Below are 17,432 nucleotides of genomic sequence, written 5' to 3'. Positions count from 1 at the left end.
AGTAATCTCTTCTGCAGTACTCTCATTATGCAACAGTTTGTCAGAAATATACTGTACAAAATTAATTAGAATTACATTTATAGTAATAAGAGCAACACTGATTGATTTTTAGAAACCTTTATTAAGATCTCAAAAAGAACAAACAAAAACATATTCAGCCCCTATTTTAATGCATATATAATTTTCCTTATTTTTTTTCTTGACTCGTATAAAAGGCCATGCTTAATGTATGTTGCAGAAGAAGCGAGAGAAGGAAGAGAGAAGTGAATAAAGAGAGAGTGAATGGGAGAGAAAGAGAGAGCGCTTATGACATACAATACGTGCAGAACACAGTATAGGGACATGTATATATTTCTATACATACATTAAGAGCAAAAAGTGCTTTATGCATAACAAAAACATGATTTGCTTTCTTTTTCTTTTTTTTTTTTTAACAATGAATTACAAAACCTGCAATATAAACCCCATATGAATTCAATATGAACCTCATGTAGAGATGTTGCACAGATTGAAAACTGAATCAACCTCCACGTCAGTTAGCATCAGTCAGTTTGACAACTGCATCAAGCTATTTTCAGGAAAACAGTTTCTCTGGAAATACTGTTCAGATACACATACACACACACTTTGAGTAATAATAACTAGGGCCCAGAGTAAGTCCTAGAGACAAAAACTGTCAAAATACACAGGCATTGTCCTCACCATTTCAATGTAATGGTATTTAAAACACATTTATGCAGACAATATTCATAATGACGTCACTGTTGTTACTTACTGTCTGTTGGTAAGTCCAAGTTTGATAAAATAAGAATAGAGTAAAAACATACAATGGTTGTTTAAACATGAAGAGGAAACAGACCTTGGCGGGCCTGTAATGGAGCATGACATTTGAATATGCATTACTTCAGAGGAGATCAGGTAACGTTTTCTACCCCCAAGGAACGCCAGTAATGAAGAAATGTACAGTTCACTCAATGTGTCATGTATTGTTTGTGTTCCTTGTGCATGCAAACAGTTTGAGTGTTTGCCTGTGTTTCATATGGTTGCATGTTATTGTTCGCCACATCAGAACAGGTTTACGAGGTTCATATCTTGCTTCTTGTCTGAAGAGCTAATGGTCTTCATTCCACTGGGAGTTCACACCAGAATAAAAACTGACTATGAATACTGTAATATATATATCCAAATGTCAACTACCTTTAGAGCCTTGAATGATAGTTGAATATTTAGCGACAAACTAGTAAAACAGACTTGACTGACCTTGAATTCTTTTCAAAGTTATTCAGTAAGCTCTGTTATCCACCATTGTGATTGGCAGCACAGGTCCAGTGTTTATATATATGTCGATTCTTCTTTATCTGTAGAGACATTTTCTAATGTGTGCATAATGACAAGCTGAGTGGATGTGCACACGGCACACGCAGTCTCAGGTCCAGCGGCAACGTTTCCGCTGGCAGGCCTCCGGGTCCGAGGAGCAGCCCTCAGAGTCACTGCCCGAGGAGGGTCCTGGCGGGGTGTGTGTGTTCGAGTGGATGTGCGTATGATCCAGGCTCAGCACCCATCCCAGTTTGGAGTGAAGAAGATGTCTGAGGCCGGGCGGCAGGGGCAGGACTCGAAGGGCATCGACTCCGGACGGGAGCAGCTTGCGGAGTCGTGAGCAACAAAGGTACTGTAGAGAGGTGGCAGCGGAGACCGAGCGAATCACCTTCATGCTGCTTTTGGCCGCGGTGGAACAAGCCATCGGAAAAACATGTTTATTCTTCATCTCTGTAGCTGCTACACCTGTCACACACACACAACATACAGGTTAAATGGTATTAAATGTGTGGTTTAACAGAGATAAACCTGCTCTCCAGGTGTGTGATTGTTCAATAGTGTCTGATCTCCAAAACCCAGGGATGTGCAATTACAGATTTCCACACAAGACTAGTCAGCGGGTTGTCTGAACAACTAATTATTATAGTCTTGTAAAATCATGATCACTGAACGCAGCTAGGACATTTCTTATGCATATGGATGCAAAGCACAACCCTTAACTGGCAAATTTTCAAATAAGTACTATTAACTACTAAAAATAATTACTATACTAACTACTATAAATAAATAATTATAACTAACATTTAACCTCATTTAAAGTTATGTTGCAAAAAATGTTATATATATATACAGTGCTATGCATAAGTTTAGACACCCATGCTAAAGTTGACTAAAAAGAGGAATAAAAAATCATCTTTTGGAAATTGAACTTAATGCCTTAATTTAAAAAAATTAGGAAAAATCCAACCTTTAAGGACACCAATTTTCTTTGTGAATGAATAATGTATTGTAAATAAATAAATGTTCTTCCTTAAAATACAGGGTGCATAAGTTTGGACACCCCTATGTTAAATTCCCATAGAGGCAGGCAGATCTTTATTTTTAAGTATTTTTTTTAATTTTTTGTTTAGGATACTATGCATCCTGATAAAGTTCCCTTGGCCTTTGGAATTAAAATAGCCCCACATCATCACATAGCCTTCACCATACCTAGAGATTGGCATGGGGTACTTTCCATAAGATCATCTCTCAATGCAAATCAAACTAGCTATTAGGCTAACTGAAATAAAACCATGCCAATCTCTAGGTATGGTGAAGGCTATGTGATGATGTGGGGCTATTTTAATTCCAAAGGCCAAGGGAACTTTATCAGGATGCATAGTATCCTGGATCCATGAAGTAACTGGCCTTTAAAAATAAAAATCTGCCTGCCTCTATGGGAATTTAACATAGGGGTGTCCAGACTTATGCACCCTGTATTTTAAGGAAGAACATTTATTTATTTACGATGCATTATTCATTCACAGAGAAAACTGGTGTCCTTAAAGGTTGGATTTTTCCTAATTTTTTAAATTAAGGCATTAAGTTCAGTTTCCAAAAGATGATTTTTTATTCCTCTTTTTAATCAACTTTAGTATGGGTGTCTAAACTTATGCATAGCACTGTATATATATATATATCACATCTCACATAAAATAACTAAACAGAAATAACTTAAAGGGATAGTTCGGCCAAAAATGATATTTAACCCATGATTTACTCACCCTCAAGCCGTTCGAGATGCATATGTCAATCTTTTTTCAGACGAACACATTTTCAGTTATTTTAGAAAATGTCTTAGATCTTTCAGTGGTTATAATGTGAAGCTATGGGGTCCACCTCCTTCAAGTCCCAAAATGTGCATGCATCCTTCACAAAAGTAATCCATCCGGCTCCAGGGGGATAAACGAAGGCCTTCTGAGGGTAATCCGTGCGGTTTTGTCGTAAAAATATACATATTTAAAACTTTATAAATGAAAATAACTGGCTTCCGGTAGCGGTCGACGCGCGTTCACGGAGATGGATGCTGACGTAGGACGTAGGACGTAGCGTAGGAAGCGTCGTGACGTAGAACGAACGTAGAGTTTTGTTTTGCTCTGCTCTCTGGCTGCGCTGTCACATTCGTTCTACGTCACGACGCTTCCTACGCTACGTCCTACGTCATACGCCAGCATCCATCTCCGTGAACGCGCGTCGACCGCTCTCGGAATATACATATCCGAATATACGGATATACATCTCGAACGGCTTGAGGGTGAGTAAATCATGGGTTAAATATCATTTTTGGCCAAACTATCCCTTTAACTAAACAGAAATAAATGTAAAGGTTGCTAAAGCAACTTTTACATTTTATGTTGACAGTCTTAAATATTTTATTTTTCAAGAACTTCACTGCACACATATTATCTCTCGTAGAGAGAAAGTGACACTTAAAAATGTGTATTATATTTCAAAAACAAGATAAGATAAGACCGCAGCTGAAAGCAGTTTGTCACGTGTAAGATTAGCTCTTACCGATGCACTTGCGGTTTTTGAAGAAGGTGAGGGTGCCGTGCCAAGTGTCCAAGTGAACACCAATAATGGATCCCTGTCCAAATCGTGACGAAAAGCTCACTTTATCACCGTTGTGATGTAACAGACCTGACAAAAACACATACATACATTACATTACAGAAGAATCCTTATGCACTATGCCTCGTGTAAAGTCTAGGTGTTTTGAGCATTAGTATGTGTTTGTGAACTGAACCCGTTTTACCTGTATATGACAGACCCCAGCTGTCTTCATCTTTTCCCAGCAGGCTGCAGAATGTGTGTCTGTATTTGTCTAGATTCACATCTGACGTGCCAATACCAACCATCTACATAAACAAAAATACAGTAAAACAGTAATATTGCAAAATTTTCTAACAATTTAAAAAAACTGTTTTCTACTTAAGTATTTTAAAATATAATTTATTCCTGTGATGCCAAAGCTGTACTTTCAGCGGTTACCAAAGAGCTTTCAGCATTACTCCAGTGTCACATGATCCTTCAGAAATCATTCTAATATGATTTGCTGCTCAAGAAACTGAATGTAACTGAAACAAAATGTTGAAAACAGTTGTGCTGCTTAATATTTTTGTGGAAATACATATTTTCAGGATTCTTTGATGAATGGTAAGAAAAGAAAAAAAATATTTCCCCCAAAAATTTGACCTTAAACTTTTGAACTGAAGTGTACACATTTTCAAAAAGAAAGTAAAGCAATGTGGCTCACATCTAGGGAAAACTCAATTGATTCAGCAAGTTTCATCCTCATTAGCTGTATGCTGACAGTTATGCTTCGGTCTGCTGAATCAGCCATGTTGCTAAATGTCTAAGTATAGAATCAGCCCTTTTCAGATAAGATGCCCAAAATAAGCAGATTGCATCCTATTCCTAACCATACTGAATATTGCTACCACACAAATCACGCATAAAAGACACACTCTTGTCTCTCACCATGTCCGTGCCATAGACAGGGGAAGTCATTTTAATCTCCCAGAAGTGTTGTCCCTCCAAGAGTTCTTTGGAGCCGCGAATGGCAGCCGTTCCACAGCTATATTCTGAGTGGAAGCTCACTTTCCTGTTCTCACAGCTCAGCAGCGTTGCAGACGACCGGCTGCCCTCATCCCACACCCAGTCAAAATCTGACAAACAAGTAAACAGCCAATAAGAGAACAAGTTCAGTCATAATAAGCAAGATCAAGGTAAAAAAATCATAATTGTTGCATTTGGCACCACCTTGGTCATCTTCTCCACAGTGGCAGTCTCGCAAGTGTGTGTAACCCCGGAGCCGTGGGTTACAGCTGAGCTCCATCTGCGAATCACAGCTGCAGTACGACTCTCCCGTTACAGGCACCGCACTCGGAACCGCCGGCACAATGGCTGGATACTCGGCTTCGGAATCAGAGTCACTGTACTGCAGGACAAACGTGTGCAAATTCAGATCTGACATAGTTTCGGTCCGTTTTGTCAGCCATTTGTGCTTTTTTTGATGTTCAGCACTTCAGACAAAAGGCCATCTCATACTAAAAAAAATAATTGCTGCCTCATCTAAAGGCATTTTCACATCATCCACACCAACCTGCTGGCGATCATAACTCCACTCGTCACTCTCGGAGGCAAGCACCAGCGCTCTCGCATCTGCATCCCGTCGGATTCCACTCCACACGTACCTCCACGCCCTGCTGTTTCTGCTCCGCCTTGACATGCCAACCAGGAGCCACCGCACCTGGTCCATCACAGACACAACAGTTGTTTGACATAAAGCATAAACAAAGAGAACAAACAGTCCTGCTGGAGAAACACATTGTCAAGGCAAATCGAATTTCTTTGTATAGCACTTTTCACAATGCACTCTTAAAGTCATGATGTTTATAATATCTTACTATCTTCATGTCTTAAAGCAGGGGTCACCAAACTTTTTTCTCTGGGGGCCACATTATCGTTCCTGACTGTGATGGGGGGCCGGGGCCGGGTCAGCTCTATAACATAGATTTGTATGACCCAGACCAAAATGACCACCAGCAGGCCTCATTGTGTAGTAGAGATTACTAGCCTGGCACAGCCATCCCCACTACTATGTCCAGGCACAGCCATCCTCCGAATCCTGTCTTCTCTTGCTTGCCCTCGCAAGCTAGCATACTCTTTGTGGCGGGTTTCGTGGTGACGACGCAGATTATATTCTTTGAAAACCGCCACACTTTCTTTACATATAATACAAACTGCACGGTCCTTACACTGAACAAAAAAATAATCGTTGGTCCACTGTTCTTTGAAAACTCTGCACGCTCTATCAACTTTTCGTTTAACGCTAGCCATTTTGCTGTCCTGAACACTGACAGTTATCTGACAGTTCTCTGACAGTTATCTGCGCGTCCGTTGTCTGTCACTGCTTGATCTCGAGCATGTCGGGTGACGAAAATTCGGAAAATTCGAAAATGCGAAAAATTTTAACTGAAAAAAAAAATCAACAAAATACCAGATGCAGACATGTTATTATTTTCCAAAAACCAATTAAAAAAAATTGGCCATGACGACTTTTGGGGATTGCCTCATAGGGCCGGTTCAAGTAGTGGGGGGCAGAGGGGCTGGGGGGCCAGTCAAAGGGGGGTGGCGGGCCTGAGTCGTGATGTCTTAAAGTCACATATTAGCAGATTAAAGCTTGGCGACAATTTACAGTACTGTGCAAAAGTCTTAGGCACATTAGTATTTTCACAAAAAAAGGTTGCAAGCCAGTTATTTATATCTATATCACAGTTATTAAACTGTGGCAAAGCTAGGTAGAAAAACTATGAGCAAGTGTCCCTAGGACAAAAGCTGTTTTAAACGCAAAGGGTGGTCACACCAAATATTGACTTGATTTAGTTAATAGAAGTTAATTCATTAAAAAACATCTATTTATGACATTATTTTTGAAAGCATTATCAAAACTTTTCACAGTAGGTAGGCAGGTAGGTTTTATATATATATATATATAGTAGGGTGGTCCTTCAAATTGTTCCTTTATTTAAGAAAATACAGCATGCCAATTTTTATGGCAGTAACATAATAATTACTGGTAGCTCAATAGCTTTAAACTTTCTGCGATTTTGATGATTTTCGTAAAAAACGATCATTTGAATTGGTATTGTACCTGGCTAGTAAAATTCCAAAAAAATCTCCACATATTCCATATGCTCCATATATTCCTAAATATGTATTTTAGATGCATATCTCAGTTTACCGATTGTAGAAACTAAATCCAGATTAATCCATCCATGACCTGGTTTAGCAGATTTATCTTTCCTGGTGGAATCAATACATATTTCTATTGATGATCACCTTGGTTATTGTTTGGGTTTAGAGCACATTTTTTGGTTTAAAAAATTACATTACGTTCCTTGAAATTGACCCGGAACTTTGGCCGAATCAAGCAGATTATCAGGAGGCACAGGCAACCATACATGCAATGAAAGTAGTCAATGATCACGCCGAGAGAGGAGTGGCTCTGATTCAAGAATACAAGGGCTATCTCACACACTCTGAAGAACAATTGCAGTTTCTCCTTCATGTGGTGGAAGATCACCGACGGATCTATCCAGACTGCAAAAAGTCAACACTGGCTGCTGAGCATCAGAAATGAGGGATTGTTGAAAACTTTGTGCTTTTTTTGAGATTGTTGTCATTGTTGTCATGTCAGTGTTGCTCTGATTTCAATAAAATGTAGTTCATTTGCAGCAACTTTTAATATTACTTGCATATCACAATAACGCCGCACAGCTTAACATAGGCAATCTTCCACATGATTGAGCTACCTCTAAATATAATTTTTTTTTGTCAACATTTTTGCATATTTCCAATTTTGAAGTTAAAAGGAACAGTTTAAGAGGTTAAGACACTAACATAAAAAAAAAATGGACTTGATAAGGACCACCCTAATATATATATATATATATATATATATATATATATATATATATATATATATATATATACACACACACACACACACACACACACACATATATATTGCATAGTAAAATAAAACCTGTAGCAGTAGTTTGCCTTTTTTGTGCAGTTTTTTTCTATTTTGCCAGATAATTACCCTAACGAAGTTTAGTGTTTAGTTCTTCCCTCAAATTAAAAAAAATATATACAATATTCTCATATTTTGATGCTTTATTTGAACTTGTATGTTCATTAAAAACAAATATCCCGCCCGGACATCACTTTAAGGAATTGTGTGTTATTATACAGTGTACCAATACATTAGTTTGATATGAGCCATAAACTTTTCTGTCCCTACCTCACCTGCTTAAAATAATTTCTAAAAGGACAAACGTCTTATGTGTTTTATTGTCAGCCCGTTGCGCGTGAGCTGCGCTCGTAAAGCTACACTAGTGTTTCGCGCGAGATGTAAACAGGCAACACGCTCAGTTTAACTGTCAATTACGTGCATTCAGTCATTTCATTTCGCATAAGCAGTCATTATGAACTAGCTGACATGTCGGGATACTGTATCTCCTAAAGATAGATTCCCCACAAAATTTTTTAATAAAAATAACATGTTCTCTTGTTAGGCCTCGCAGAAAGTGGTCAGCGAGAGCCAGGTACCTTGCAAGTCTGTCTGTAGTGATGAAGGCTTATTCGCTTATAGGAGAACAGATCGCCTTTAGTCACACTAATAATATAGAATCCTATTTGGATTTCAATATTATACCAGCCCATATGATAATAATTGTAAGAAAGTGCAACAGGCTTCGACATATGATCTTGGCGCTAACGGAGGCTCGCGGACTTAGCAACGCTACATCCTGGCTGCTGCATTCACTAGGACAAGCACAAGCAAACTTACCTGCCTTTTAGGGATACCACCGCGATCGTTGGGTCCCGTATACCTAAAGATTTTATTATGACACTGTAATGTATGTATCTGTGAAGGCAATCGGATTCTGTCCAACAGGCAGGCACCAGCTAACTGTCACACTTTTCTGTGACCTACTTTCACGACAGACGTAAACAATGCTTTAGTAAGTCCCGCCTCTCCAGTTCAAAACTCCATTGGCCGAAAATTCCAAGTGGGTGTGGTTTATTTTCTAGCTCGCGTAACTACAGGTCTAAACAGCTGTCACTTAAATGTCAAACTCGTCCCAAGAATGAAGGCTAAACCCCTTTCTGACGTTCACTGCACGCTTCCCAAGTACCTAGAGGCAGATGTTAAAATTTGTTATTATCGATTTACTAGACTAGTTTTGGACCGTGTCAATTAGACAAACAGCTCTTTTCTGCGTTCTTCATGTTCTATAGCATATTTCAACCGATCAATTTAACCCACTATTTCAGAATGTTCTACCACATGTATCAGAACAATCTGTTATCTACAATTTGTCATGTTTGTTCATACCTACAAAAGTTAGACCCGAATATTGTTAATTTACCTTGATTAAAATTGGTATAGTTAATACACAGCCGTCAAGCCTGGTCGTTTTTATGCTGCGTTCACGATAAAGACCGTGTCCAGATGACAACACGTGACGTTATATTCGGAGCTGTTGACGTTATCGGACTGGGTATTATGTTCTACATGAACGCTTTTTATCCGTTTAAAGCACCTAATTGCGATAATTACGACATGCCATGCACGCACCTTTAGCCCAAAATAAAAATAAATTATATTTTTGCATAAAGACAATGAAGCCTACAGTATTTTAGGACCATTAAGCTTCTAGTCTTTTTTGTATATTACTTCTTTATATCATAATTTCATGATTTAATGCAGTTTTTTGTGAAAAAAAAATATATATATATATATATATATATAAACTTAAATAGTAAAAGTAAAAGGTCCGGGCCCATTATGAGACTTTTTTTCTTTCTTTTTTTGCTTATTAAAATAATTTCAATGTGTACAAATGCCGTAAAGGTTCAAAATTAGACTATTTTATTCAAAATATAATTTCTTATTTCTTTCTTTTGATTTTTGAAACGAGACCTGGATGCTTCTGAGTCTGACAGGTTTCGTGATTCACTCGCAATGACTATGATGTCATAATGACTGTTATAATCCATCTAAAAAAATCCTCGTTTGAGAGAATCATGTATTTTCCTACTGCTGATGTGACATAATAAACGAACTGGTATTTATCACAGTTCGTTTTCCTTGCAGTTACACCGTTTCTGGTAATGATGTGCACTGAAGGGCCACTCACTGCTCTCTAGCGCCCCCTCTCCTGTGGAAGCGTGACTGCAGCAACGAAGAGCGTCATGAAGGGAAGTTTGGTTGAGGCTGCAATGCAGAGATTCAGACAACCAGATGGTAACCTGTGGATTAATCCCTCATATCATTATATCTGTCTCTTTGACTCTCCATGATGAGAGAATCTTGATTGTTAAATGTATAGTTGCAGTTTCTGAATATATTTAGGTGATACACAATTCTCAGATATGCTCTAGTGAAAAGCACTTGGGTTCATAATAGGTTGCAATTTGTGCCCATGAAGTTAAATGACATGTTACACTAGTACTAGTATTGACTAACACTGAACATCTGTTGTAAATTTCCATTTTTACATCACATGTGTGATTGAATAAAAGGGAAACTGAAATTAGGTTGAGGAAGTTTTATTCGGAAACTGGACAAGCTGCGCTGGTGTTCACCCATTAATGGAACCAGAAACAGTATCAACTACAGGTAAAACGCTACACCTCTGAAGAATGTCATGTTAAGAGTTAAAACACACACTCGCTCATAAACACACATGTGCATTCATTCATTTCACACTTAGTAAACTTGCACATCAATACCTTAAGACAATGGTCTCCATGGTAATCAATGATTAACATACCCAAAGGAACTCAACAAATTTCCCACAGAGCAATTCACCTACCTATACAGATATATATATGTATATTTCTGATACACACACACACACACACACTCACATAATTCATTTAGATAATCAGCATATCAATAAAGACTTTGATCCATTTAAACTGTTTAATGAACATCTCAAAATCTTCATAAATAATCAGCAGAAACAAAACAAACAGTAATAATCCATCTTTTTTACATTTAGGTCCTCAACATCAGTGTCAATTTAAATGGTCCCAAAAGTGAGAAAACAAAATGACAGATGATTTGTTCTTTAAACAAGAATAAAACTGACAAAATAAAAGGATGACAAACAAGTGTAGCATAGGAGAAAGAGGGCATCTATTTAAACACACACACACACAGGACGAGAGCAATAGCTACACAGCGCATTTACAGGGGAACACACATCAGGCTACTATACACAGAGAGGAGGTTCAATCACACATTCACTTGCAAACAGCACACTCACGATACACGCATGCACGCAAAAAAAAAAAAATCCTCTCTCATCGTTTCGGGTGGTGAAATTACTCAGTGTGTATCATTAGGAGGATGTTTGTGTTGGTGCGTCTGTGTGTGTGTGCGTGGTTGATGGTTGTTCATGTGTAAGAGAGGATAAGAGCAACGATTAACCCTTGGTGGACAGGATAAGAGCAACAATTAGCCCATAAAGCCCCAGAACCTCAGCGAAAATGAGGATGAGGATCATCCCCACAAATAAACGAGGCTGCTGGGCTGTGCCCCTCACTCCTGCGTCACCCACGATACCAATGGCGAAGCCAGCCGCAAGACCACTAAGACCCACGCTCAGCCCGGCACCGAGGTGCAAGAAACTCCTAAAGAGAGAGACACACACACAAAACACATTTGGATAGTGTTAGATCTTTTTTTGTAAGATAATAAAATGTAGACAATTGGCAAATGTAATTGTGATTTTCCCATTACATCCAAATAATAAATAAATAAATAAATAATAATGGAAGAACACAAGCCTTACACCTCTATGTACAGATGTAGTCTCTTCAATTGTTTATATACTCTACCTATCAATTCTAATATAATTTTAAATCTTTTTTGTAGCAATATGTTATATATGTATGTTTTGTCTAACTACAAAGACAATAAAATGTAGACAGTAATGGGGATTTTTACACTATAACTAAATTTATATTTAAAAAAACACTGCATAGTCTTCAATGTTACAAAAAGTTACAAAAGTGATTCAGTCAAGAGCAGTGAGAAATTCTTTTCTTGCTTGATTAACATTAATGACACAGATAACAGCAGGTTTATTAGGCTGCCGTCACTTTAAGATCGAATACATGATCCAATATACTGTTACACGTGTATTTTCTCTCTCAACTGTTTACATTCACTTGAGACAAGAAGATAAATGACTGTTTATGAGGATACTTCCATTGGGTCCCAGTCAGAACTCAGTTCAGTACTCGCACGCTCTATGAGCTGCGGCTTCATGTGCGCGTGTCTCTCAGACAGCATGTGCATATAGCGTAATTAGTTCTCTTTTGCCGTTTCCTACACTTCAACAGTTTAAAATCACTTGTTTTTAAACCGCAATGCTTAAAAACGCATGTAAACCATAAGCTTTCGTGACTGCGAAGTACAGCAATATCACATGAGCGTAACCAAGCTAGAGGTGATGGTCCAAGATCTCTACCGGTTGACAGATTTCTACTGGTTAATCGTGTCTATCGGTTTATATACTCTCACTGTCAATTCTAATAAAAGTGTTATATCTTTTTTGTAACAATATATTTTATTCGTCAAACATTATGAAGACAATAAAATGTAGACAGTCATTGGGATTTTTCCATTACAACCAAATAAAATATATTAATAATAATAATAATAGACAAAAAAAGAACAATACCCTTACACCTCCATGTACATGTACCACCATGTAATTGTTTATATACCCTCACTGTCTATCAATTCTAATATAGTGTTATATCTAGATTATTCTTATATAAAACAGATATTATAGATAGCTTTTTAAATTACAAACCAGCCAGCAATAAAAAAATGTGCTAGTTTTTGTTTCTGAGGAAGCTGAGAGTGACTTGTAGGAAAATCAGACAAGACACACGTGAAGTGCGTGACTCACTTGTAGAGGGTGACATTGGCAGAGATGTTGTTGGCAATGAGTACAGCCACCACCAGGCCGTAAATGGCAATGATACCCGCCATGACCACGGGAATGATGGACTTCATGATCAGCTCCGGTCGCATCACTGACATGGCAGCAATGCCCGTGCCACTCTTGGCTGTCCCATATGCAGCACCCAATGCTAGAAAGAGAGAAGAGGGAGAATTAACACGTGCAAGGAGACAAGGAGAGTGAGAACAAGTACTTATGATGAGTTAAAGTTCAATGAACACAGGACAAGGCAAAGTTGTGGGTATGAGTGAATACCCAACTAATGAACACCATTCTAACACATGTGTCTGAAATATCAACCCCCGAATACACACCAGCTGTTCAATGAACACGGTGTAACTGTTTTAAGGACAAACACTACAAGCAAAACCATTGTTTTTTATTTTTTTATGCACTGATCAATGTTGAGATTTGGAGCTATTTTGCTTCCATAACATGTCTTCTTTTAGTGCTAAGGAAACTCACACTTAGGCCTAAGTATTTGTTTTATTACACACATTATCCATTTATGTCTATAGATTTCAATTACAATACATATAGGCTTTTTTGTGTGTTTTTTTAATCATGCACTGAGCCAGAAATCTCCACTTCAGTAGCACTTACTAAACTTTCTGAATTTATTCCTATCTATATTGTGAAGTTTTTTTACAGAGGTGTTTGTTCACATATCATTTGCCTGATTTACATATGTTATTCCTAAAAAACATGGTAATTTTTTTTCTGGCTGTTGGCTATATTTTCTGATGTATGAAGTGATACAAAAATATATACAAAATCCCTTTCTGTAACTATTTTTTTCTTAATCTTTATCCAATGTTAAGATTTCTGGTCTGGAAATGTATGCACATCCATGCATATTTAAATTAGATAATTTATTGTTTGATAACATTCGTGTGTTTAAACAACATTTCAGAAAACCTGGAATACAAAACCAGTTAATGTCGTAATGTAGTGACTAATCAGGTGAGGAAGTATGGTGATATTTATCAGTTAAATGTTTACCCTAATTACATGTGTTGTCTTGCTTTAAAGGTTTTAAAAGGCAAGGTCAGCAAAACATTAAGACAGTGGCCAATTGTTGTCGCTTTCAGTCACATGACTGACTACAGCAGCGAGTTCCCTTGGTTTGTAAGAAGCAGACGAGGAGGTGCTTCAAATTGATTTGGATCACTCCGGGATTTAGGCACGGTGTGCTGACTGAGACTGAGACTGAGTAAATGTAAAATACTAAGAGTAATGGCTGTCGTTTGAATACAGAAAATAAGTGTGGCTCTGACTGAGATAAACAGTTAAACTGACAAGGACGTTTTTGTCTGGGCGTGTAGTTCGTGTTTTAAAAAGTACTGTCGCAGTAGATAAGAGCAAACCGGTTCATGTTAATTAAGTAATGCATTTCGCCTTGGCTTAAAAAAAAAAAAAAAAAAAATCAATGACACTAAACCGACGCTACTGTTACAGTCTAGACCAATATATAGAATATATGAGATTATAAGTAGATTATTAGAATAACAAAAAAATCGGTCGTGTCTTCCAACCATATATGTTTAGAGGACATTAAATAAATGACGTCCTTGCGCAAACATTTTAACAGGAGACTCCGAAACGAAAGCGTCTTCCACGGCTTTCCACGCAGGGATCGGTGAACCGTGGCAATGAAGGGAATAATGAAACGAAATAAATAATTTATAGATATTACGTCAAGTGAGACGTCATGTGCCGTGATGGAAACCTTCGCATCCCTTCTCCTACTACAGGTACACGGCTCAGCGAGCCGCAACACCACCAGTCTGCCCCGTTCACAGACACCCGATCGATAGCAAGCGATCATCGCGTTTACTCAGGGCTTTCATTTAATAAAGCATTCACTGAATTTAAGGTTAAAATGACGCGTCTCTTACCACTGAACACCATTGCTGCTGAGGCACCCATCACTGCGAAGAAGGGTGAGTACTCGGGGCTCGAGGCAGACATTCTTCTGGCACGTTCAGGACACTAAAACTAAAGACAGAAAGGGAAGAAGGCTTCAGTCTGGGAGGTTAAGGTTCCAAAGAAGATCTATTCTAGGTTGACAGGTCTTGTAAGAGCAGGAGAGGATGGTCACGAATCCGACAGGACGCTGATCGCCGGTGGAGAGGAAGAAAATGGCGAAATGGAGAGTGTCACATGATCAACCATGAGTGCAGGGTCCATTTCCGCTTCTCTGGGGATGACTTATGAATACGCAATGCGTTTCTTTTTAGGATTTTGAAATGACTGACTGTCACGGGATCACAGAGAGGACTTGCAGCGTTTTAGTAGAATTAAATGTACATTAGTAGTTTTGTGTGAGCATTCGGTGGTTCTGTCATTTGAACAACACCCCTATATTATAGGCATTTTGGTATATTCCATTGCAGGCTTCCACTTTGATATGTGGGAATGCAATCTCAGATCATAGAAGGAATATAAGACTGTAAACCAGTTGTTTATCTGGTTGAACTTGTTTAAATCTTTCATAACCACCAGATGTTAGCCACTAATTATATGGATAAGATCAAATATTTAATGGTATTAACCATTTTTAAGAATAAGGTTGTGAAACTGCAGGATACAACATATAGGCTATTCTGTCAATCCAATTGACCAGACTCCCATTAATGAAACTAGAAAAGGTTTAGTAAAGCATTTAAATGTCACTGAAATGTTGAAGTAACATTATTTTAACATTTCCTGTGGACGTGTGTGAGGTGTACATTGTCATGTGCTTCGTCTCATGACTTCCAGGCTTGGAGCTGGAGAGTCCAGAGAGGAAGTAACTTATGTTACTCACTCTCGGGCACAGACATGAGCAGACTCCTGTAACATTAAAACTGCTTTATTAGATGAATGGCTCTGAAATGTGTGTGTGTGTGTGTGTGAGCTTCCCTTTTCTGATTTTTGATGAGAACCAAAATACAAAAAGTTCCTCTCTGATATGCTTGATGGCTGCTGATGACAGTCACCTGAGATTTTATTACCTACGTTTTACACAGTTACAATAAAACCACTTCAGATAAAGAAGACTGAATAATACGTGTAATTGCTTAAAGGAAAATACATTAGTTTATTCCATTAAATGAAAAAAAAAAAAAGGTGTAAATTCACTGTGCATTTCATCTATAGGCATTTACACTACAGAGAGACATTGCCAGGTGCTTAGTGGGAAAATGTAAGTTTCTGGGCAATATTTTCAATCCATAATGCATTTTATCTATAAACATTAATACCTCAGTTGATTCTGTTGTTCAAGATTCAGTGCTTTATGCAACTAGACTCAATTGTCTCACTGTGCTCATTGACTTAGTAGTAATAGAAACAGAAACATTAGCCATTCAATAAACATGTAACATGACACAAAACACTTAATAAACTAAAGAAATTAAATGGTACATAACATAGACAATTATAATTAAACTAGAAAATATTATATGCGTCAGTGAAGAAAAAGTCCAAATCTTCAGGAGCAAGGCTGATTTGACTTATGAAAATCTAAATACACATATTATACAAGGGCCCGGTTTCACAGACAGGGCTTAGATTAAGCCAGGATTTTTCCTTAGTTCAATTAGGGCATTTAAGTAGCCTTTATAAACGTGCCTTAAAAAAAAACACATTAGGGCAACTGGTGTGCATCTTGAGACAAAACAACGGCACAGACATATTTTAAAATCTGTCAGAGTAAATTGCAAAACAGCTCAAATTTAAATCTAGGACTATCTTAAGCCTGGTCTGTGAAACCGGGGGGAGATGATTTAAGATGACTGAGAATGCTCATGGAGGGTTGATGTGGTTTCATTGGATGTCGCTGTAATTCTTCATATTTCGTGTCTTTGTCTACGTGGCACTCGCGCATCTGGTGTCCGGTGCTGCACTCTGTTGGTGATCTGCATCCAGCACAAATCACTTCATCGAAGTTTAAATATGTCTTCAATTTCGTCTCGCCTCGCCTGGTCTTGTTATGTTATAATTTGTTTGACGTGTTATATTTGCAGACACACGGTTTTATTACATAAATGTATTTTCTCAAAACAACCGTAGGGGGCACCCGGATTTGAACCGGGGACCTCTTGATCTGCAGTCAAATGCTCTACCACTGAGCTATACCCCCTCGTCACACTTGGCTCGTTCAGTTATTCATATTTAAAGATATATATAATCAGTCATGTAAAAATTACCCAAAATAATTATAATAATTTAATAATAATTCCGTAGACTGTTTGACCATCTGTTTAATACATTCATGACACATAAATAATTCTACACAAATCCGTTTCATCCTCACAAAGGCTCTTTATTCTGAAAATCAATTGGTAATTTTTGAACATCCATTGACATAAAATACATGCATTTGAAAATAGATATATTTTCAGATAGATATGTGCAGAAATTATAGACAGAAGAATAGGACCCAAATAATAGCCAGACAGCCATAGATCTTAAGAGTTTGTGGTACTATTTCAGCCATGGACTGCGCCTTTAGGAAAATATATTTTAATAGTGTCT

General features: G+C 37.9%; 2 protein-coding genes across 3 annotated transcripts; both read right to left on the bottom strand.

The window, feature by feature from the left end:
• Positions 1–101: 101 nt before the first annotated feature.
• On the bottom strand, positions 102–8,879 carry spsb3a (splA/ryanodine receptor domain and SOCS box containing 3a). Of its 2 annotated transcripts, none has more exons than XM_084414118.1 (7): positions 8,714–8,879; positions 5,462–5,608; positions 5,119–5,296; positions 4,837–5,024; positions 4,112–4,214; positions 3,871–3,996; positions 102–1,782 (listed from the first exon to the last, which is right to left on the bottom strand). In XM_084414118.1, the coding sequence occupies exons 2-7, from the start codon at positions 5,585–5,587 to the stop codon at positions 1,427–1,429; spliced, it is 1,077 nt and encodes a 358-aa protein (XP_084270244.1). In that variant the 5' UTR covers positions 5,588–5,608; positions 8,714–8,879; the 3' UTR covers positions 102–1,426. The 2 variants fall into 2 exon arrangements, with proteins under 2 accessions (XP_084270244.1, XP_084270245.1); XM_084414119.1 differs by having other exon boundaries at positions 8,718–8,856.
• A 1,584-nt stretch (positions 8,880–10,463) lies between these two features.
• atp6v0ca (ATPase H+ transporting V0 subunit ca) lies at positions 10,464–15,090 on the bottom strand. The gene is made up of 3 exons (XM_084412879.1): positions 14,810–15,090; positions 12,858–13,041; positions 10,464–11,568 (listed from the first exon to the last, which is right to left on the bottom strand). The coding sequence occupies exons 1-3, from the start codon at positions 14,880–14,882 to the stop codon at positions 11,361–11,363; spliced, it is 465 nt and encodes a 154-aa protein (XP_084269005.1). The 5' UTR covers positions 14,883–15,090; the 3' UTR covers positions 10,464–11,360.
• Between the last annotated feature and the right edge of the window lie 2,342 nt (positions 15,091–17,432).

The sequence above is a fragment of the Rutilus rutilus genome, assembly GCF_951802725.1.
Source record: "Rutilus rutilus genome assembly, chromosome: 1".
Taxonomy (NCBI): domain Eukaryota; kingdom Metazoa; phylum Chordata; class Actinopteri; order Cypriniformes; family Leuciscidae; genus Rutilus; species Rutilus rutilus.
Note: the sequence above shows the minus strand (reverse complement) of the source record. Positions and strands in the feature narration are given on the sequence as shown.